The 24,273-nt window shown below is 37.9% G+C and overlaps 1 protein-coding gene across 2 annotated transcripts in view; it reads right to left on the bottom strand.

Annotated features, from left to right (window-relative positions):
* LOC117422477 (disabled homolog 2-interacting protein-like) overlaps positions 1-24,273 on the bottom strand; it is a 241,465-nt gene extending 217,192 nt beyond the window's left edge. The window contains exon 1 of one of the 2 annotated variants that reach the window (XM_058986894.1): positions 23,511-24,273. In XM_058986894.1, the coding sequence (XP_058842877.1) occupies positions 23,511-23,571 (61 nt within the window). In that variant the 5' untranslated portion in view covers positions 23,572-24,273. The remainder of the gene's footprint in view (positions 1-23,510) is intronic. The other variant, XM_058986893.1, reaches the window with a different exon arrangement.

Here is a 24,273-nt window from a genome sequence, read left to right as displayed (position 1 = left end):
ATTTCTCTTTCCAGGTGAAATGACCATGAAATTGCAAGATCCTGCAAACAGAGGTTCCCTCACCTAGTGTCATACTGTCCAATAGTTAAAACAACGGACCAATGCACATGCCATCATTAATCTGCACAACAGGTGGCGCAGTAGATGCAAGAAGCTTTGTATATAGAAGGACATCCTATTGTTGCTGCTGGACAGTATTTCTGCAGCTGATAGGGGTCAAGGGGTTGCTGTGCAGTATACAACAATAGCTTTACCTGTGATTATCTCGGGAGATTTGACATGGTTAGGAAAGGTAACATTTCTCTAAGTAGACTATCCTGCCCTTTGATCAAATAGCTTCCCTGTGCTGCCCCTTTAAATCATTTAATTCATAAAACAATGCAGGCAGCTATTTAGCTTGGTTTTTACCAAGAAAAAAAAGAAGATAATGCTAAACAGAGTTAATGTTGTTTTTTTTAAACTCTAAACATGTTTTGAAAGTGGCTTTTGCTGATACCAGGCATAATTCAACTCAAAGTCTAACAGGCTGTCTGTCTGCGGAACAAATGCACAAAGGAATTTGCAGAATCTATTATATTAGAGCATTACCCAGTGGCTCCATTGCAGTCAACCTAGCTGATAGCTTGGTTTTTTTTCTCTAAAGGATTATTTGTCATGCTCTGACACATGCCATCAGTACTGTAGTCTGTAGCATGTCAACACTGGGTGTTAAGATGACAAAGCCAGCCGATCGGCTGTACCACCAGTAATGACCCGAACAGTGATGCTTAGAAGTGTTTACAAAATCATTTCATAAATTGTATCTGCTGTGCACTTCCATTCTAAAAGGTGCAGTTTTGCTGTCTAGCAAACATGTAATTTCATTTTAAAGCATGATATGTGGCAACACACTACGTTAAAGAAATCTCTCATTGCTGTAAGCCATGCTTACAGGTCATTTCACCTGGAGAATCAAACTGTCCCCCACCATGAATCAGCTGCTTCCCCCATTGACTGCTTCTCAGACCGTAACCCCTAAGGCACTACTAAGACTGAATGAACTACACAGTGCAAGTTTACCACTTCATGAAAATAAGGTAAGGAGAACTGTCTTTAACCTAGTATAGTATCTGGCTGGTTTCACAGACACCGATTAACACTGGTCATGAACTGCTGTACCAAATGGTACCTTGGGTAAGGTAATCCAAGATGAATGTTAATCATGGTCTGTGAAACCAGGCACACATGTGTTTCTTTCAAAACTACACACTTTAGAGCCCTATATATTGCATGGAAGTACATGACAGGTATGATTTAAGGAGTTATTTTGTTAGCTAAAACCACATTAAAGAATAGATAGCGGGGTTCCGAAAAATATAGTGTTACACGTCCCCACGTGTTGCTACAACTGTTTAAATAACGTACCTGTAGTTTTTCTTTTTGTTGTTAACATCCTGACAACTTTTTACACTTATAACTTTAAAGTCTGTTGTAGCAACACACGGGGATATGTAACGCTATATTTTCCAGAACCCCGCTACTTACTCTTTAAGGGTTGGTAGCTGGCCGATGTAGGACACAGTGGTATGCCCAGTGAAAGCCAGCATGGTAGAGACTGAACCAGGGTCTCCCATCTTCTGAAAGAGCACAGGGGTCAGAAGTGATGCAAGCACGGCCATCTTGAGGAGGTCAATGGCCAGTTCAGTCCTCCCTGTAGCCATTCAGGGCAGATCAAAACAGGCACACAACACCATGTCAGTGGTATTCATTTCACTTGTGGACACTTTACTAATTCATGCTACGTGAACTGCAAGTAAACAAGAACTTTAATGGCTGGAAAATGTAATTTCCTGCATCTCACTGGCGACTCGTTTATCTTTCCCCTTTGTTAGCTTAAGTAATGGTCCTTTTAATTGAGCATGACCTTATACAGAGGAGCACTTGAGAATACACCGTTTATTAATTACGAACTGAAAAACGCATTTCTCAGATGGGTCTCGTTACCCCTGTAACATGTAGATTCAATTTCCTGAGTCAATGCTATTTCAATATGATCAGGTTAGAAGTGCTGGCACTGGAGTGGGTAAATGAGATTTGTTACTGAGATGAAATACATTGATAATAACAGCCTCGCTTCTGTTCTTTTTAAACACTTTTAAATGACATACATTTGAAATATATTATCCTAGTTATGTACTGTAATGTAATGTTGTTTTTTTTACATCAATGTTTAAACTTAATTGATTAATATTTGTTTTTTGTTAACCAAACAGCAATTGGCAGATCCCTCCTGGTTTTGAAATGCACGTCCCTATCTCATATACTGGTCAGTTTATATTGAACTGACAATTAGTAAGGGCTACACAAATAGATACAGTACTAAGAAAATATTTACAGATCCGCCTATTTGAAGTTTTAAACATTTTAAAAGGAGTTGACCCTAGGCAATACTTTAAGAGCAGTAAAGAAATCAGAACCAGGGGACAGTTGGAAATGAAGTGGAGAGAGACTCAGGGCAGAAGGTAGAAGACACTTCAGAGTGGTGAGGGCTATGGAACAGGTTACTTGATGCTAAATCATTGAGATTAACCAGCTACTAGAAACCGAACGAGCACTGATGGGCCAAATGAGCTCCTCTAGTCCGTACAGGATGTTCTTAAGCTCTGTATAGTAAATAAATAATAGGCTGTGTATTGAAACAGCATGTACATTTAATCATTGCATTTTTAGTTTTTCCTTCCTTTCCATGCACTGACCATATCAAAGAAATTCCCACTTTGCTCTTCTGCCAACACTCACTTCTTATCACCGACCAGCCATATGGTTCGGGAGAAGGATTTGTGTGAATATTTGCCACTTTTTCCTCTCTGTTCACCTCTCTTGCTCATCCTGTTTCCTCTGGTAATTGAGATTTGGAAGCACACTTCAGATACTGTACAGTTAAATGTGTTCTCTATTGGCAGAGCTGCTGTAGGCTACAATTCAGAACTTTTTCCAGTTTCCTTTTTACAGATGAACAATGATGAGCACTAATACGATGCAACAGTGTGAGGTCACAATGACATTCTTTTGATTTTTGCATCCCACAATACAGCAATGAGTAAAGCAGGTGATTGACGTTCGGATCAGGTACTGGTATCACAGACAGTCTCCTCTTCACTCTAGTAGATCTGAATGTCAGGTCTGGTGCGATTCCATTGCAGCTCATCATACAGGAAGTTCAAAGAAAAAGAACAAAAATGAGTGATTCATAATGACGTCTAGTGAAACGTTATTCCTCTCTGTAACTGCTTTGAATAACTTTGCAATCCAGAATAAATCAGTTAGAATGAGATTAGATCAACATGCAGTAAACCTGTCTGGATTCTAAATTACCTGTGGCTTCAATTTACAAATAAAATGCATGCAAATTTGCTGAATGAAAACTTGTTGGCTTCACATTTTTCTGATTAATCTGGGTTGTTCAGTAAAGCCAGGTATGGTGGTTTTAATCGGTTACAAGCCATTGACTGCAGAATTATGTTTGCCCTAGGCAGATCTCATTAAATTGTTGCCAATGCAAGCTTACCAGTACATTTTTTTTTATTATGGATCAGTGGTTGTGTTCATTTTCAGTCACAGCTTCTTGACTGCAGAGGCCTTTTTCACTTAAAGCAACAGGGGTCCATACATAAACTATCTAGCTTAACATTTTGCCTGGGGAGTTTCCATATACAACAACTGGCAATATGAAGTCTGCATCTCAAAAGGCTTACGAGCTGATAGAAAATGCCAGGAGTGGCAGATTTACAAAAACAGTCTTTGCTTTTTGCTTTCTACGACAGTGGGGCTCAAGACAAAAGATTTGGTGGTTGTTTTTGAAAAACATTCTTCTAGATATGAAAGCTGCAAGCAGGAATGAAAGAAACTCCAGGGATGGAAATAAGACTCATATTGCTCAGTTTCAGCCACTCTAGGTTTTACTGCAAGCTTTATTAGCCCCAGTGTATAGGTATAGTAACCAGATCAGGCATGGCTTATTAAACACACAGCACATAGTAAAACCAGGAATGCAAAACTGCTATGCAGCGGGAGTCTTGATTTCAATTCTGAACTCAAGGCAGTGCAAGCTTTTACATCAAGCCCCGCCAGAAGAAATACAAAGGTAACGAAACAGTTAATGAGTTTGACGCTGTCCGTGGTACTGAAACGGTAAGCAAAACCAATGAATCGCTCTCTGAGAATGAAGCCTCTGAAATGAAGATGGAAAAGGTGGCGAATGTCAGAGACGAAGCCTCCAGCAAACGGCTGGATCGGTGCCATCTTATTTTTCTACGGTGTGCTTACATTTAATGGTCATACATAAGTAACCATGGCAACTAACCTGTACCACTATTAACAGACCTTGGTAAAATAATAATAATAATAATAATAATAATAATAATAATAATAATAATAATAATAATAATAATAAGACTCGTGACCTGGGAACCAGAATCCCTTGCAGCAGTCACTGGTTGCTTCTGTAACCCAGTTACTGTAGTTGTCTTTATCACTGGCAACTGCAACTCAGAACTGCCCATTTTTACACTAAAAGCTTTACCGCTACACATTTTACAGGCAGCTAACAGACTTACTCCCCCCTTGACGTGATATGTCATGTTGTTAGATGCGTGTTACCGATCACTTTCTATTTAATACTGTAGGACCTACCCGGTATGTTAATAGCATAAATGTATGCCAGAGCAAAAGGTATATGTGTACATAAATCCATTATACTTTTTTCCCCCGTTTATTTAATATATAATTTTTCACAACCGTCTGGGACTGACAAATTGCTGAGAGAAAACCAAACAGTAGGCGTCATTCTTAAAACTTAATTACATGTCTTTGGATGCACAGAATTAAAAGACAGTATTTAGGAAACTTTGGAAACACTCCGACTCGCTTTCTATTTGGCAAAGTTATTATAAATAATACAAAATAGTCTGCACTATAAATGTTTATCATGTTACTATTTACTTCCCACCTCAGCATAATTATGTGTGCCGTTTAAAATGTTTATAATATCAAAAACATTAACATCAAGATAAAACTATAATTAAATAACAATAATACACTTGTATAACTTTCTGTCGCTTTGCACTTTCTGTAGTCTGTGTTCTTCCTTCGTTTTTCTTCTGCAAGTAAAATAAATTAACTCCTGATTAGTCTCATCACAGGTGCGTAGGAGACCAAATAACAAAATGAAAAAATAAAACACTCCCGCAAGCTGTATTTTGCCAAATCTCACTTTTTTATTCTTTAAAAGAAAATAGAAGCTAACGTTTCGGTCGCAAGACCTTTGTCAGCGCACGAAATGTATCAAACATCGAAAACATACTCAACCCGCCGCTACTGCTGTTAATAAAATGCAGCGCGGTATGCAAAAAACCGTCAAAGGATGAGTATTGTGGCGACTATTTATGTTTCCCGGAGCAGTTATACTTCTGAAAAACGCATAAACAGAGTGGAAAGCCACTCAGTGGAAATCGCGCATGCGTACAGGTGGAAAATGTGGACGTGATAGATTATTTATTTATTTATTTATTTATTTATTTATTTAATCAATCTGCGGTTCACTTTGAGTTGCTAAGCAAAGAATAAATACAATGGTTTAGAGAATATATAATACCGTTAAAAAAGTCAAGATCATTATTTTCCCTTACTTTCATTTTTATTTGTGCATTTCTGAGGCGTACCCCCTATGACCCTTAGAGTACCCCCAGGGGTACGCGTACCTCCGGTTGAAAACCCCTGCTTTAGGATATATTAAAGTACCACGTTTGACAACCTGATATTAAGCTGCTAGAGTGCAGTATATGTTTATTTGAATGCACAAAATAAATCGCTTTGTCTGAATTTGCACAGTCATGCTAATCCCCCAGACATGGCATTTCTACAGTGCATGCAGCAAGTGAGCAGACTGTTCAAAAACACAGTAACACTCACACAGCACCAAGACAAGAGTGTAATACAAACAATTCCTGAATGCATGTTTAAAACACTGCTAATTCCTTCTTCAGAAACAACTGTGCATCCTTATTCAGGGGCAAATTCAAAAGCTCAGCTCACTTACAGGTCACAGGTTACAAAGCTCAGATTAATACCACACAGACTGTGCAGTATTCATTGGCTTGCTGAGCCGTTCTTGGTCTTGACAACACCTGAATATTGAGTTAGAAGCTGGCAACAAAAAGTTGCACCATAATGCAATATAATTTTAAAAGGTAAACAAAGTTACTGAAGCGTGGGGTAATATAAACATGTTGCCAGGTGGATTTGGTATTTTAATGAAGTACATTCATTCTGCACTGTGCAATAAACTGCATTAGTCTAAGGACTGTTCTCAAAACACATTTCAAACTTAATAAACTTAAAACACACACACACACACACACTAAACAAGCACACACACACACACACACACACTAAACAAGCACACACACACTAAACACGCACACACACACACACTAAACAAGCACACACACACTAAACATGCACACACACACTAAACAAGCACACACACACACTAAACAAGCACACACACACTAAACATGCACACATACACTAAACATGCACACACACAAACACACACACTAAACAAGCACACACACACACTAAATAAGCACACACACACACTAAACAAGCACACACACAAACACACACACACTAAACAAGCACACACACACACACACAAACACATACTAAACAAGCACACACACACAAACACACAAACTAAACAAGCACACACACACACACAAACACACACTAAACAAGCACACACACACACACTAAACAAGCACACACACACACAAACTAAACAAGCACACACACACACACACTAAACAAGCACACACACACAGACACACACACGCACCAATATTATCATACTGTAATTTAAACTAAATAAATTACATTAAACAAGCAGATGAATGTTTTATTTTTACAGCGACTACCTACACATTCCAGTTCTCAATAGGTCTCCTTCTTCAATATGCTTAAGGGTTTTATGATGTGCAAATTAGACCTGGTTCCAATTTCAGCCTCAAAATTACATTTATACATGTTCGCATCCCATTTAGTATATCTTGGGAAAAACATAAACTCAAATTTATATTTCACAAAGGAACAAGAATGCTGCTTTTTCTCCGTTGTGGCATTCTGTAACAGATTTTACATTCTTAATGCCTTTACCGTAACAGGAAACTTTAAAACAAAATGTTCTACTATAAGGACTGGTAAGACTGACCTTTTTACAACACTAGAGTAGACAGTAGTACTGTAAGCATCCCTGACATTCATAACTGCATACAGCATTTTCCATCACTATCCGAAACACCTGAATCCAGTTTATTACAATTTATAAAATATATAGTACAGTCAATAGTATGAAAGAAAAGGAGATTTAAAAAGCTATTTACCTGTCAAAGAATCAGAAGGCATGGTTTCTTTAGCCTGCATCTTCCCTTCCAGGCTCCTTGTGCTTTAATGAACACTGCTTCACCGGGTAATGAAATGTCTTGCAATGTGTGTCGCTGACAAGCAAGTGACGCTTGCTTTATAACACAGGGCTAGATTAGGCCGGATTCATTATGAGACAACGCATGCAATACACAGGGCATTTTTAAAACTAACACCTACCGAATAGTTGTATCCTGACATATGAATGCTCACTTACTATCCTGCTACGCACTCACTACCCCTCCAGTGTACTATGGCTTACATGGAATTTTAAACCTGAGCACTGGACTCAGCCTTTCCCATGTGTTTTCCCATATTTTCCATAAATATTTAACATCCTTTACTGAAATTATCATTATTTTTCCATTGCAGGCTGTCAACAAATCAGATTGAAGACGGAGGTAGCTGTCTTATCCATTCACTCTCTCCTGAATACGCAGCACAACTTTGCGTTGTCAGTGTAAGTAAATGAAAGCGTATGATATTATATAGCCTTGTTCCGCATGCAAGCACAAGAAATGATCACGCATTACTTCCAGAGCATTAATGCGATTTGATTAGTCACTGCAAACAATCCAGGCTGAATCATGTTTTGAAAACATGTCACACTTAAAGCATGATAAGAAAGAACATTCCAAGTGATTTAGTATATCCCATTATCATTTTCCAATGTGGATTGAAGGTTATTGTGGCACGTTAAAAAGAAGTAAACTCGCTATATGTTTGTAACTTTCCAATTCCTACCAGGAGCAACACATTTCAGGTGTGAGAGAGTATGCCATGCCCTGAACGTGTGCACTAACTGCAGTAAACTCAACTACGCTGCTTACACGCTAAATATAATCATACCAAATTCATAACAAAAATCGAAAAGCGAAACTAACATTCAGAAATTGTGTAGTTAAATGCCACATTGCTAAACAAAATTTTAAAAATCAAATGTAAGCCTACCTGAAAAAAAACATTCAAGTACCAGAACAAAATGAATTAATTTAGTAGTAAACTAGTGTAGCCTAGGCCTAGATGTAAAAACCTGACGCCCCTAGCTGTATCTCATAAGCTAGTTTCTTTCAGCTGGTTTCTTTTTTACTGTCTCTGACATTGTAATGATTTTTAAAATCATTTTAGGTGGTTCTTATTCCAACTACAGCACTCAAATTCTGTGTTAAACTGCTTTCAGGCCCAGCTCTTGAGTTTTAATCGACTGTCACAGAAGTATGGAAGGCTAGATAACTAAATAAGAATCGGTCATTTGCCATTCAGTGCACTTCAATATATGCCATACCCCCCTGGGAAACGCAAAGTCTCCCCCAAAAAATATTCTTTCTTTCTTTCTTTCTTTCTTTCTTTCTTTCTTTAATAGCATGGAAATGCTTGAATGTAAAATCAAGTTTGCCCTGCTGGTGGAGCCATTGTGCATCTTGCTCTGTAAACATGTATTCACTTTCACAGCTGTTAAAGACATGGTTATTTACCTGCTTCGTTCACAAAATAGTGATGCGTTTAAATAAACAGGAGCGTGCAAGAGAAAACGGATAAGTAGTAATCCTTTAAAATACATACCAAATCATGAAGAAATTAATACAGTAGCCTATGAACAAAGCTTTACAACATCAACAAAGCAAATGTTTTGTTAAAAGGAATCTTGAGTCTCTGTGACAGAATAAGGATAGGTGGCCACCTTCAAATGTAAACATCAATCTCTCTCTTCTACTTTCACCTAAAGAAGAGACCTCTGAGGTCTTGAAGGCGTGTGATTAGTTGTTGTTTAGTTCATCCAATAAAAGGTATCACCTCTCCTTCTCTTTGACATGAAATGCTATGGGAGTGTGACCCTGAATGGACACAAGACAATAACTAACATACCATAGTCAATCATCCGGAAGAACAGAACATGAAAGCCAGCACATCAGAGGGAAGAAAAGATAGAGAAACCAATCTATTAGCAGCCAGTGGGTGGGTGTTTTGGGGGGTTTTGGGGGAACAGTATAAAAGTAGTCTGTGCAATGCTAGCCTGCAAACATGATTGTATAGATAATGCACAGTGGTAATGATTTTAACATGCACGGTAAAATAAAGTGTTAACTGAAAAAGAGCACACAACAGAGGAGGGACTTGAATCCCAGTTAAGAAATGATCCAGCATGAAGGCTTGAGTGCTGCCCCTTGAAGAAATTCTATTGTTTGTGATCCCATTCAGGCTTTTCAATCATGTACATGTATTAAAGTTCAAATCAAAAGTGCACTGATGGTGGTACTAAAGGCATCAAGGGGTATTAAAGTGGATGTTTTAAAAAATTCACAATGCAAAAAACGAATAATCATTTAAAAAAAAAAACACACATCAGGGTATCCACTAAACTGTGAATGTGTCGAGTGAATATTAACAGGTAGGCTATATGTTTCACACTGTTCGTTTTTAATAGTCACTGGACCTCACTTATTAGCTACACAGTAAGTGTTGCTGTTAACGCTGAAGAGACCCTCTTACTGTTTACTGTAATGCCTTTACATAATACAAATAACCCCCTCCCCCTTAGAAGAGTTCTGCATACATGAAAAATCCAGTGACCTTATATAAAAACCATCTGGCAGAACACATGCAGTTTTTAATCTTTGCTTGTAATGTTATGTAAGCCAAACTCCTTGTTATGCGTCCTTTAGAAGATACTTCAGCATTATGGCTCCCAGGTTCAGCCGAAGTTAAAGAACCAGGCTCCATTCGCCGAGCAGACAGATGTATCTTTATATTAACTAAGTCAGCTAGCGGAGAGAGTTCTAGCCTTGGTGAAGGTCAGAGGGAGAGGCAATGGTCCCCAGTCATCCACTAACCAACCTCCCTATTTTAATCCCACAGAATAGATTGCCAGGTTTGATCCTACTGTAGAAACAACTTTTATCCAAGGGATTACCTTCTGAATTATTAAAAAAGACCCCACAGCAATTCAGCAGGATAACAAAGACTTTCAAAGATTGATGTTATGCCTTTTATGTCTGTGGCTCACCAAATAAAACCTACAGTACAATACAACAGAATTCAGACTCACGCTTTGAATGTCCCTATTATACTCTAGTTAACTTACAGTAAAGCAAACCTTTTCATTTTTTAAAAATATATATCTGGTACTATACGATTCTAAAGGAAGTCCTCCTGTCACGCTGTATTTTCAGGTAGTCTAGCACTTCCTGGGTTATTTTACTTGGAGTGTGGAATTGACCCCACCTCTTTCCTGGCATGCTTTGGAGAGACATGATTTGACCCTGAAGAAAGTTCAAATGGCCTGCAGTACAGTAGACCAACCTGGACTGGAAATGTACGACAGGTTAAGAGGGGTGTGATCATTTCATTAGCTAGGACCGCTTTGAGTGTCCTTTCAAGTGAGGAAAATGGACAGATCAATCAAATGTCTGTTATTATAGGAATATATACTTTAAAAATAAAATTGTGATCACAGTTTTGAGACAGAAGAAGGCATGAAAGCAGATGGGGGTCACCTTTTTTTCACAACAAACTACAAATCCCAGATGCCTCTTCTCAGGAAATTCATACCTGAAACTCATCTGTGTGAATCAGCTGCTGAACTTTATGGTTCCATTTCCATGGAAACCTCCCTGTTTTCACTATAATTATCCATATTAGTGGGAACTGTGCTCCCCTATAGCAAACAACAGACTGTATACCTGTAGCTTTCCAATCGTTTTCTTGACTGCTAAATTTCGGATAGAAAGCTGTCACTTTTAAACACTGCAATCAAATACATGACATTGTAATATAGCATATTACAAAAAATAATACATTAATTCAAGAGGTAGACATACAGAACAAGGCAACAGTGTGTTAAGTCATGTGTAGGCCTATCTTTTTTCACTTCTATTAGGACTTCCATTAAAGCATCAGGTAAGAATGACATCCAAAAGTATATGGCACTGAAAAACATCCTCACACCTCAGATAGTCATAAATGCATTTCAGCAGCGAAGCTGACAATGTAATGAAATGAAAAAGATTAGCCATTGGAGGCCAGTTATTCCCTATTTGTCCTGTTCTTTTTGGCAGGCTTCAGAATGCTGGGTACACTCTCTGAAGATATGGAAGTACATTAGTGCTGTAGGAAGGGACGTGGTGTTCTTGAAAGAACAAACAGAGAACGCAAAAGCACCTGTGCAATTCTTTCATTTTTGTGTGGATGGCTTTCACATCTAGCTGTAGCAGTACTCCACGTTTGCTATGGGAAATTTGCACTGGTATTTCAGTTTACGGTTGGATTTGATCAACCTGTACCCTGCCACAGCTGGATAGTGCGTTATACAGCACAGGGGACCACTAACCCGTGGCTGTCCCAGGAGTACCCATAAAATAGGTGACTGTTGAAATCCACAGGGATTCCCTGGTACTATCAGTAATAAAATGGAGGGCTACGTTAGCTTATCCAGATGGGGTATGCACTGATCAAATCAATCCCTACGTTTGTTTTACTACACTTTACTTTGCTTTTACCACGGTATGCCGCAGCAAAGTCAAAAAAGCATAGCTGGCTGGTGCGCAAAGAACCACATAAACTGCAGATGGCGCTAGCACTAACAGCAGAGTCACAAAAGCAGTAGGCATGTGATGCTTTGTAACACTACAGAAGACATAAGAGGACTCCTGTGTTGATTTTTGTAGCTATATTTTCTGTAGGATCAATTCTTTTTTTAAAAAACACTACTGCTGCACTAGTGACACGCAAGGTCTAATTGAGGACAAGCAGACAGGCAGAGAGGAATTGTTTTATTTCTCATTTGACTGCCTTCTACACAAGCTGAGTTTAAAAAACTGAAATGCTATATCATGTGAAAGACATTGGAATGCATATACAAATGCCAGCAGCATTCAAATAAATCACAAAATAAATACAATTGCAATACTGTTATAATAGTACAGATTAATTGTGGCTGACTAGCCTGTATTACAATGTTCAGAGTCTTTAGGCATAATTTAGATGTGACAGAGAGTGAGAGATAAAGAGAGTGAGAATTATACAGTACCAGCAGCATTTTTAAGTGCAATCTAATCTAAATGTCAAGTGACAGGAAGGGCCTCAGCTAAGATAGATCCTTACAGGACGCTGCTTTCTTTATTATGAATCATAAAAAAGACAAAAGTGGACAATAAAAAAAGGAAACTTTATCTTCAATCAAAAGTCATTCATCAAGCCTGACACTTAAGTATTTCTCTTTGAAATCAGTGCCTCAAAGTACCATCTCAAGAGCTATCTCTACACTTAACTCAGAAAATGAAGGACATGTTAGGCTGATGATGGGACCGCTTCAGTCTCCAAGTAAAAATGGCAAGCGGGCAAACTGAGAAGTTCAGATACAGGTTCAAACTATGCAATGCAATTTTTTCCTGGGTAACACAGGTGAACATAGGATCTTGACTAAAAGTATCCTAGAAAACAGCTGTGTACCAATAAAGACATTGAAGTTGATCTAGCTGCAGATTTAAATACAGCTGTTTTTACAGCCTGAAATAGACTAAATGAGACCAACAATCTCTGCTGGACATTTAAGTTCCATTACTCTGAACAATTACTAATTTTTTATGCAGCTGCAGTATTTACAGTAGTAATGGAGTTTCCAAATCAGAATATGAAGTGTGTGCATGCATTTTGCTGTATGATAATGTTCAACTCAATCCACAGTCAAAAGCCTGCTCCACGCAGGGTTGCTGCCCTCAGAAGGCATTGCCAGCCGCTTATTATTTTAGTTGCTGCTGCCTGGAATAGCATTCCAAGGTAACCATGCAATAACAATGAACAGCTGTTTCATTATCATGCCGCCTTGGTGAAAGCACAAAAAGAAACAGCTAATGCAACAAAGTGTGCATGCAGAGTATGAAACAAGCTCTCCAGCTGAAGATTTCAGTAATTACCACTTCTAAAAGTTTACTAACAAAAGCATACCAAAGTGTAATAAAGAATAGTGAAGGCATGGTAAAGCACAGTGAAAGCATTGTCCAGCCCATAGAGGTATAGTATAGGACATTAAAAAAACATGGAAAACTAAATGCATAGTATATCCATGGGAAAAGCATGGGGAAACTACAAACTTACTGTGCCATGGTAAACTTATAAGGGACAAGCTGGGAAAAGAGCTCTGAGACACGATGGCCAGCATCTTGAGTTCTGTATGTACAGTATACCATCGAGCAAGGGGCGAGCTTCGGGGTAAGCACTAAAGCACTAAACGTTGCTTCTCCTATCCAAATCCTTCCCTGTCTTTCTTTAATTGAGCATCATTTTCACTGAGGAACCCTGTCAAGAACTTCACTGAGCTGAGGGAGGCTGGGAGACTCATCATCACCTACTGTAGCTGCACATCCAGGGAGAGCAATGATATTGACCCAGCTTTGCAAAAGCATTTTTCTATGGAGACCTTCTATATGTATGTAGTCCCTGTTCCTTTAACCAAACACATTATCGAAGATCGGGATGTCAGGACATAATGTACTGCATATGTAAATGTTGGCTTCTGATACTGGATAGTGAACCCAGTATGTTACAGATGATTGCAAAGTATTCTTTTTAATAAGAAATTCATGCAATAAAACAAAGCCAGGGTTGTACTTTATTCCACTGGGATTGAATGCACACATCATCATTGTTAATCAAATCAAAAAATAAACACAGTAGGCTTAGGCATTCACTCGGTTTGCATAGACTTACAAAGGTTGTGTTACTGCAGTTCTTCTTGAAGAGCGAAACAGCTCCTTCATAGTTTATTCATTGAAAAAATACATCCTGGGCTGAAGAAGCTGATTGAAAAGAACTAGGGCAAATGAAAAGATAGGGAGATAAAGATGTGAGATTAACAGCTAAAGCCCCTGCACATTACTATAGTGATACAGAACCCATGAAACTTAGCCAAAGGTGCTGCAAATGGAACAATTAGTCAGTCAATGCGTTATTATTTCTCTCTGCTAGAAAAATGATCTTCCTGGTCTGGCAAAATAGGCCAATTAAGGACATGTGTAACCCATTTGCTTGCTGCTGTCAATACACTAAAAGCCTCTACACTAAAAGGTACAGTATAATAATATATGAATATCCTCATGTAAGCACTTTGTACATCCTACTTCATTTTGCACCTCTTTGCCCCCGACTTTGGATATTACAGTTATTAGCTTAAGAGAATCTTTCAATTACTCTGAATAGGGTAGTTCTGTACACAGACAACAGCCTTTAATCAACTGCTGCACATTAGCCTACAGCGACAAAAATAAAACTTCACTCTGAAAGCAGACAGCATACATTTTCATGACACTTATTGTTGTTATTGATGCACTTTTTGCAATACAATATTTATTTTCACAGTTGGCAAAGGGAAATCATTAGGTTAAGCTACTTTGCGGAATGTACAGAAATATTAAAAGAAACAAAATGTTTTGACAAGAAGTCTTTTTCAATGTCAAAGACATTTCTAATTGCAGTGAACTGTATCATTTCACAAAACAAGTAATTTATCAAAAAAGTGGCTGAGGTTACAAATCTTTTTAATGGTAGTGTACCTGCCTTGGTCTGTTATAACAGCCTGTTTTGTTTTGTTTTTTTCCACACCAGAGGTAATTAAGTGAAACAGCCCATTCCAAAGGCAATAACGATATAATGACAGCCTCCTGGACTCCAGTTCTTACCCTCTTTGATGCAGAACCAGCACATTAAGAAGCACACAAAACTATCACAGACAATGCCAATTATGCCCAGCAGGTCTGACCATGCTCTCATTAGCTTCGCTCAAACAGAGCTGTCAGATGCAATCGTTTTCTCAGACTCACAAGGCACTCACAGTTTTGTAACAACCTACTTTTTGTGCTCCGATAACGCGTCCGATTCTTTTTGGCAAACGGCCACAATTCCCTGCCCTTGACAACTGATGAGAATATTAAAACTACCCTAGCATTGCCTCCTACACAGATACATGCCAAAACCCACAAGAACAAATTTCATTTCTCAAACACATGCTCACAGGCATCAGTGTCACTTGAGCAGTGTTATCTACAGTACAGAACTGACGGAGAACAAAACATGCGTCCTTCAGGCACAATATGTTTTGTTTTTGTTTTTTTTGTGGGATATGGAGGGTGGGGGCTGGAGGTAGAGCAACCCAGGACATCATTTCTGAAAACAAACCCACGTTTTGCAATTTAAAGAAACTTCGGCCACCCCAAAGTATGTTACAGACAACCTCATCACCTAATCGCTGTGCTTGATTTTGCTCAGATCTTAGGATTGTAAATTCATTTTGGCACCCATAATTCTCAGTATGAAACCCCTGCCATTACACTGTCAACAGGGTGTATGACCAAATACAGCCACTAGAACTTTGACCCTTCAGTTCAGACTGTTTCAGTTACTTATTTGTAAGATTCAGAATGGCATGCACTTGCACTGATAGCTTCCATTAAGAAGCTAACCCTGACTTTAAATACATGTCTTTATGACGGATTAAGGCTTTGTTGAACACAACTTATCAACAGCATGATGGACAATTTATAATGGAATGTAATTTACAGAAGGTGAAAATAAACTTCAAAAAAATAAAAGCAAAAACGACATTCAAAACTGCAGAATGTCAATTTGCTGTACATGCATCAGAGTTGTTTCCCACAAGCTTTTGAAACATTACGAGTGAAATGATCTGGGGAAAAAAAAACTGTACAGCTTGATGCATACAGATGAATACACATTAGCATTGGCAAAACACAGGCCTCCATTGCTTACTGTACTGTACAAGAGGTGTATTAACTTATCAATTGAAATAAATGTATGATTCCTAATGTCATTAGTAAAATACTGTGTTGTGGAAGCTGACACTGTAGTATAATCACACAATAACGGAACCAGAAACCAATTTTTCTAATCTGCCTGGACTGGACGTCGGTTTAGCAGATAGAAAACTGTTGTCCAAGCAAGTCTGGGATAAAGTGATTCAAGTGCATCTGTCTGCTAATGTACGACAGCTTGAAATTGTTAAGTATTCCGGCTAAGCCCTCACCATCACTAGAAAATAAAAGAATATAAAGAAGAATACAAAAAAACAATAATCTCATAGAGAAGTTCGTCTCATAGAAGCTATTGTAAGTGGATTAAGATCCGGCCGGTGGGCAGGTCAAAACAGTGGCTTGAAGGACAGGGGAACTGGCAGCATGGCATTACTAATCTCATCCAGGGCCGAAGAAAATCTGTATAATTTGGAGGATTCTTTTTTTTATTTCAGACATAACTAACACCTTGCTGGTGACTGATTTGTGTACTTAATTGTGAATTAAGTTTTAAAATCATCCAGATAACCTGTTAATCAACTGCTATCCTAAGGTAATATTTGAACACTTGAAATGCTTCATTTTTAACGTCTTTATTTCATATATTATATTAGTACCTGCTTAAGACAATTCCTTTGTGCCGCATATGCATGCTCATTTTGCATGTGATGAATTTATGATATTGGTAATGATAATATACAATATGTATACTAAGAACAGAAGTCTATTAATTAGGAATACGTTGTCAAAACTCAGCACTTGACGTAGGCCCTTTGCGTTTTTAAAGAAAGGCTGCAAATCATCTTAGTGATCATTAAATGCCAATCATGCATAATAAAGCTAAATATAATGACGGAAACAGTGCAAGAGCAGAAACAGGCAACAGATGTATTTGCAAAATCATGCTGATTCAGTTCAGCTGTAAATACTTTTAATAATTGAAATATATTTGAATACTCTGTGCGACATCACAGCATTTAATGACATAACAAATAAAATCATTTTGCTACCCCCGCTGAAGAAGTCTGACGAAGAACAAACTCCAATTACATTTCTTCATTAACTTGGAGGTCAACAGCATGACTTTCTTTTCAGTTGGAATTTACATACTATAGTAGTGATTTGCTCAATCAATTAAAAAGTAACGCGATTTATTCTGCAAACATATTATGCATTCTACAGAACTGCTATTTTCCAGCTGCTCTTTTCAACATAGGCCTGCCGTGGAAAGCAATATTCTTCAAACAGTATGTGACCATAAAATCATTAGCAGCTTCTGAGCAGGTTTTTTCTCCCCATCCCTTCCAGAATTACTGTCAATACAAATCTGGAAAAAACAACACAGGAATGTTTATTCTTTACACTAAAACCGGACTGTCTAATCAGATTATTACATCATAGGATTACTTAAAACGAAAAAAAATATTCAAGACCTATCTGCAGACCCTAACACAACAAGAAAATGCCATGCAATGGGGTTTGCACAGCGGTGCTGCTACAGACCCATGCTCAATTTACTCAAGCGAAAGAAAATGAATGACTAATCAATTGCAATGCAAATAGATTCCAACAGTACTCTTATCCATTTCGTTTTCAAAATGGTTACAGTTTCCAGGGTCTTTTAATTACCCTATTCTTACAGAGGTTTTTAGTTTTCCCATGTAAAAAGTAATTTGCACATTCAAGGTCCCTGCTACCGTGAAAGTCAAGGCCATCATTTCCCACGTGTATAATTTCATAATTAAAAAAACAGCTGGGTCAAAGACTTAGTGGATGATGATACAATACATAACTTGTTTAAACAAAACAATGATACTAATTACCTGTCTGTCACATATTGTGGATATTAGGAAGCTAGTTAACTATTTGTTCAGGGGCAGCAATGTGGAGTAGTGGTTAGGGCTCTGGACTCTTGACCGGAGGGTTGTGGGTTCAATCCCCCGTGGGGGACACTGCTGTTGTACCCTCGAGCAAGGTACTTTACCTAGATTGCTCCAGTAAAAACCCAACTGTATAAATGGGTGATTGGGTCTGAAATGCACGTTGCTCATTGTTGGGTCTTGCTAACTCAGTAAGAAACTCCAGGATTAGACCAATGCAGCACACTGTTGTGGAAAAGTGGAGCTCTGGCCAAAGGTGTTACATCTCCAAGAATTTTAGACATATTGAGACATAATTGAAAAAAAAACAAAAAACGATAAGAACATAATTTAGATCTTTTATTTAACATCATGTAATCAAAGAAATTATAAAATGGTATCTCAAAAGTCTACCGGAAGCCATAATAGTAGTACAGTATTTCATGTTAGATTTTGAAATGTCACATCTATATGGAACACTACAAAGCAGTGTGTAATTCAATATGTTAACATTATTCAGCAGGTTTCGTTCGACTTGATGAAGCAAAATGAGTTAGCTCTATAAGGTGATGCAAAGCTTTAGGTCGGAGCAGTATAGTGGAGATAATCTGCACTGTAGATCCTGAAGGGCGAGGCTTTGAAAAGGCTGGGGCAGGGTTCTGCAAAATGCTTTTTCTTGGTCAGTCAATACGCTATGAACTTCTACAGCAAGACAACAGGAGGTTTACAATTTTGCCCAAAATAAAAGTTTATTCAATTAAAATAAATAAAAAACGCCAAATCCCCTTAAAGTCAGACACAATTTTTTTCTGTAAAAAAAAAAAAAAAAAAAAAAAGTGATTCAGTAATATTATTAGTTTTAAATTGATGCTTTTGCAACAGCATGAGTCAGAGTGAAGTATTTTGAAAGGCTGAAGAATAGCGTCTCACACTGACTGATAGGTAGACTGTGATCTTAAACCTTAGGAAGTGCTGAGGTCTGGAAAACAACAGAGCAGCAGAGCTATTAAAAAAGAGAAACTGTCAAGAGTACAGCGCAGTGTGTCATTTCTGACAGCCGAGGAGTAATCGCTTTTCAGTCTGACCACAGGCTTTAAGAAGCCTACATTACATTTTGAATAGATTTAAAGCAGGTCAGAAATTAAATAAAGTAGACAAAACAGGCCAGCAACGGAAACAGTTTGGTTCTGGCTGCTTACAGTACGTCAAGGTCACCCTGTGCTGCATGATACAGGAGAAAGGCAAACCTCTGTCATTTCACAAAGGCTAGTGATTACACCTGACGTTTCTTCCAGGGGATTCTAGGTTCACTTTAACCTGAGTTGCAGGTTGGAGTTTCTCATTTCTTCATTTCGCATTGTCCTCTTGTTTCTTGGTTACAGTATGTTTTTTTTTTACACTATGTGCTTAACCTCCAGTGATCAGTAGGTGACCTCTGTCCCTGCTGTCTCACCTCTTTTAACATTGTGACTATAAGCAGCAGATGTTCAATTCCAGTTTTAGTCTAAAATGTTTTAGTCTAAGACACAACGCCTCTTCTAAAGACAGAAATGTTTTTAAAGCCGGTGGCCAAGAAACAAATCGAAAATTGTTCCTCCAGGAGACAGAAAATCAATCACTTGCAATAAAAAACAAGGTGGTGCCACAGTAAGCATCAGCAATGAAAGGCTTATTTAACGGTGGCAGAAAACATGGCCCGACATGAGAGATCCTGACAGAGTCACTCACTTCAAAAATAATCAGAGCTGCTCCATCAGATTTTCAAGCTTGAGAACCTGACCTTAGAAGAACGTGGTATTGTTTTTTTTTAGCATTACAACAAGTAATTATACTTAAATCACGAGTGCGATGGAGCTAACATTAGAGCTGCACAAACCGATTATTATGACCTGACCTGAGTTGTGCACCACTGAACTAGAGAGTCGCTTTCAAAAGATTATGACCAAAACTATCAAGACTAAATCCATAGTGTATGCCAATGGTATAGTAAACTGTGGTGAGTTTTTTGACCAATAAAGATTCATTAATTGTATGTCACATGATCAAATCTATTGCAGATGTTGCGCTACAGTCATCATTTTCAAAAAACAACTTGAGGGTGTTTGGGAGACTTGTATTATATTACTTACAGCTATGGCCAACATTTTTACAACACCTAGAGTTTTAGGATTGAGACATAATTAAACTAAAAACAACATGAACATAATTTAAACAGCATTCAGGTGGATTCATTTGACTTTATAAAGCAAAATTAGTTCATTGTATAGGGCAGTGGTTTTCAACCCCGGTCCTCGGGGACCCCTGTCTCTTCTGGTTTTCATTCCAACTGAGCTCTCATTTACTTAACTAAGCCCTTAATTGGGATACTAATTAGCTTAATTAGACCTTTCTTAATTGTTCTCAGCTCCTAAAGAGCTGCAGATTTTAAGTTATTTATAACATTTTACAGTTAAGTTGAAATCTCCAACTGTGTAAAAGCTGAAAACAATTAAAAAGGCCTAATTAAGCAAATGATCAGTTCAATTAAGGGTTTAGTTAAGTAATTGAGAGCTCAGCTGGAATGAAAACCAGCAGACACAGGGGCCCCTGAGGACCTGCTATAGGCGGATGCAAAACCTTTGGCTGTAGCTGTAGTGGTTTAGCTCTTGCTTTGCCATATTAATTAGATGTTTTTCTCCATCCAAAAAATAGGAGTTAATTAAAGACTGGAGTAAACACTTTGAAAATATAGCCGGGAGTCTTGTACACATTATGGTTGTACAGTAGTGCATCATATACAACTAACAGCACTCTAATAGAGGAATTCAAGGGGTTGCTTTTAGGAAATGAAACAAATCCAACCTCCCTATTAGTCACAAACTGCCGAACACCCTCCTTATGCTGAACTTTTGGATCAGTGAAGAATTTAAATTGAGACCATCTATTGTCTCAATTCTCTCTCCAGTGGCACTTGTGAGTTTGACTCCTTTGCAAGTTGTAAATGAAAGCCTTCATGGTGACATCTTGCTTTTTACCCTTAACCATTGGCCTGGGTGAAGAGTGACAAACAGAACTGGTAAGGGTTAAGATGCTCATCAAGACATCGATTGAGGATGTTACTTTCACCAGTTAATGGGACTGATAAGTGCATTAAGTCAAGTCACCAGCACTAAAGCCTTAGGCAGCCTTTCGCTATAGGCAAGTCATAGCTAGTCTAAAAAGTAATTGTCTTAATGTACTTTGTTTGAGATGGTAGGGCTTTTACTGGTCATTGGGTCTCATTCGGTGATGCCTGTTTGCATTTATGAGTCAGTACCCATTCACATCATGCTTTAACTACCTGTCCTGAGGGCCTATAGTCAGCCTCCTTTTAACTGTAGGCTGTTGAACTGCCATATGCTGCTGTACATGTTTTCAGAGAGACAAAAGAACACATTATTTATAGAACTGCAATCATACATTGAATTCAAGCTTCTGAAAACGTTACGCAAATGCACGCGTACAAGCTCACGACAGCACTGCCCTGAATGGAAAACTGGACGTGTAATTAGACCAATGCCTTGAGAATTCAGAAATCCATTGCTGCTACTATTCCTATTTATGGGGATTAAATAAAATAGTTTGTGAAGGCTCTGTCTTTATTGAACTTTATTTTTAGACTCAAATTAATTCAATTACTTAATTATTTATACTGTGGAAGGGACTAGATATCTAACCACAGTTACAGACAGTCACTGTGAAGATAACTGATGTCCATATGATCATTTGAGAGGTTGAAAATCAGTACGTTTATACACATTCCCCAGGGTCACCATGTGACAAAACTATCAGGGCTTGTCAATTAGTCCATCATACTATAATCCCCTAAAACATGGTTTCTTCAATGCCTTATTTTAATTTCCTCAAATTCCACTCCGGGGCTTTGTTCCAGCCCTGTTCTAAAGCGTTTGATTGAACCGATTAAACCGCCATCCAGACCCTGAAGTAGTTCATATTGTAATTGTGCCTGTTAAACCTGGAGTGGAATAGCCCTTCAGGACCGGGATTGGGCTGCCCTGGCACACAGTAGGGGTCCACTGGCCATTTATTATTATTATTATTATTATTATTATTATTATTATTATTATTATTTATTTCTTAGCTGACGCCCTTATCCAGGGCGACTTACAATTGTCACAAGATATCACATTATTTTTACATACAATTGCCCATTTATACAGTTGGGTTTTTACTGGATCAATCTAGGTAAAGTACCTTGCTCAAGGGTACAACAGCAGTGTCCCCACTGGGGATTGAACCCACGACCCTCCAGTCAAGAGTCCAGAGCCCTAACCACTACTCCACACTGCTGCCTTAAACTCTCTGCCATGCCAAACAAAGCTGTGAAACTTCACAGTTTATAGGATTGAGGGGCAGGACAGGGCAGGAAGAGTTGGATTTCTAACCATCTTCCATTGAACAAAACCAAAAACTGAAAATAAGTGAAGTTGCTTCAAGGCTGTTAGGTTGAAGTCAACATGGTTGAAATCTGTGGAGCTCGCTGATGTGGTAATTGAATCAAGATACACTGTTTTACTTCACAGCAGAACCACATCATGATAAACAGAAATTAAACAATCGGATGCCAGTCCTGTAATAAGCCACTTCTGTAGAACGTTTTACGAGGAACGTGAGAATTTACAGTACGCAGCAATCCGTGACGTAGTTTTTTTAATCTGTAGGTGTATATATATATATATATATATATATATATATATATATATATATATATATATATATATATATATATATATATATAATTATTAGAGTATTTATTAATACCTAAAATGCAACAATGAAATGAAAATGTTTACCACATCATTAGTTATGGCAAGCAGTAAATACAACTACTTGTACAAACAACAGTTTGGAAAAGGTATATTACAATTGAAATAACAGTGTTTTCAATAATTAAAACTAACCCTACACTGCTGCAGCACAGTAGTGTTAGTTTTAGGTTGGACTTCCCCTCCATTGCTAGACTTATGTCTATTGCATGAAGGCTAAAGATGTACAAGCAGCTATAATGAATTACTGTATTTTATAATTCAAAGAATGAAAACCCACGAGACATTTACAGGGTTGTTACAAATATTTCATTTGACTTGTGAAAAGATCTGCGCAAGAAAGAAACAACAAACTTTCTTTAGACCATTTTAAATATCCCACGGTGTTTTATTATTATTATTATTATTATTATTATTATTATTATTATTATTATTATTATTAAACATTATGTATTTATTTTGATTGGTATTTTTTTAAGTCGAATGTTTTAAAACACAAACCCATTACAGACACGGCATTTAACACGACAGGTAATGATGACACCACATCTACAGCAGTGGCAGCAATGGCTAACTTAACTTACCCGAGACGCTGATCCAGCCCTGGTGTTGACTCTGTGACAGATAAAACTTCAAACTCTCCATTTCTTACCGGCTTTTCAAATCTTTAGTACACACAACTAGGAATGTCAACATCCACTCAGGAAATACAATTGCTTCTCGGTTTCTTGTTAGTTGTTAATAACATAAACAAGTGATCCGGTTAATGAGGACCTGCAGACGATCATTCAACTTCCAAAACGAATTCGTGTTTATTCCTCTGGGCTGGAGTTGTCCAGTACGTTAGTTGAAAATTACAAAACAATCCGAAATCTGCCAGTGGATGGATGAATTTAAATCCCCTGCGCCTCTCTCCTGTGTAGATTGCTTAAGTAGACGTATCATTTAAAACAACTTCAGCTTTCAAAGTTTTTGATTATATAAGTTCGGCTCTTCTCGTTCCAAACAAAACATTCAAATCCGCCCAACACGCGAAACTGACAACAGCGCGTTCGACAAGGACTTTACAGTTGCTGCCCCTTTTTGAATGTAAAAGAAGCCTTGTTATGATAGCACAAATCTTTTTTTTTTTTTTTTTGCAATCGCATGAAAATGCATCACAGAGTGCTGTTAACGGAATTGCATAGATTGTAGGTACCCGAACAGTCTTTACAATACGAGACACCTTTAAAAGACATCTTATGAGAAACAAAAATATATATATATATATATATTATACAGCTGTTGAGTTTTACATTTTTTTAAAGGAGCTTCTTCACCCCGCATATCTTGCAATGCACTCGACCC

This window comes from Acipenser ruthenus, chromosome 15, assembly GCF_902713425.1.
Source record: "Acipenser ruthenus chromosome 15, fAciRut3.2 maternal haplotype, whole genome shotgun sequence".
Lineage (NCBI taxonomy): Eukaryota > Metazoa > Chordata > Actinopteri > Acipenseriformes > Acipenseridae > Acipenser > Acipenser ruthenus.
This window is presented reverse-complemented; position numbering and strand designations above follow the sequence as displayed.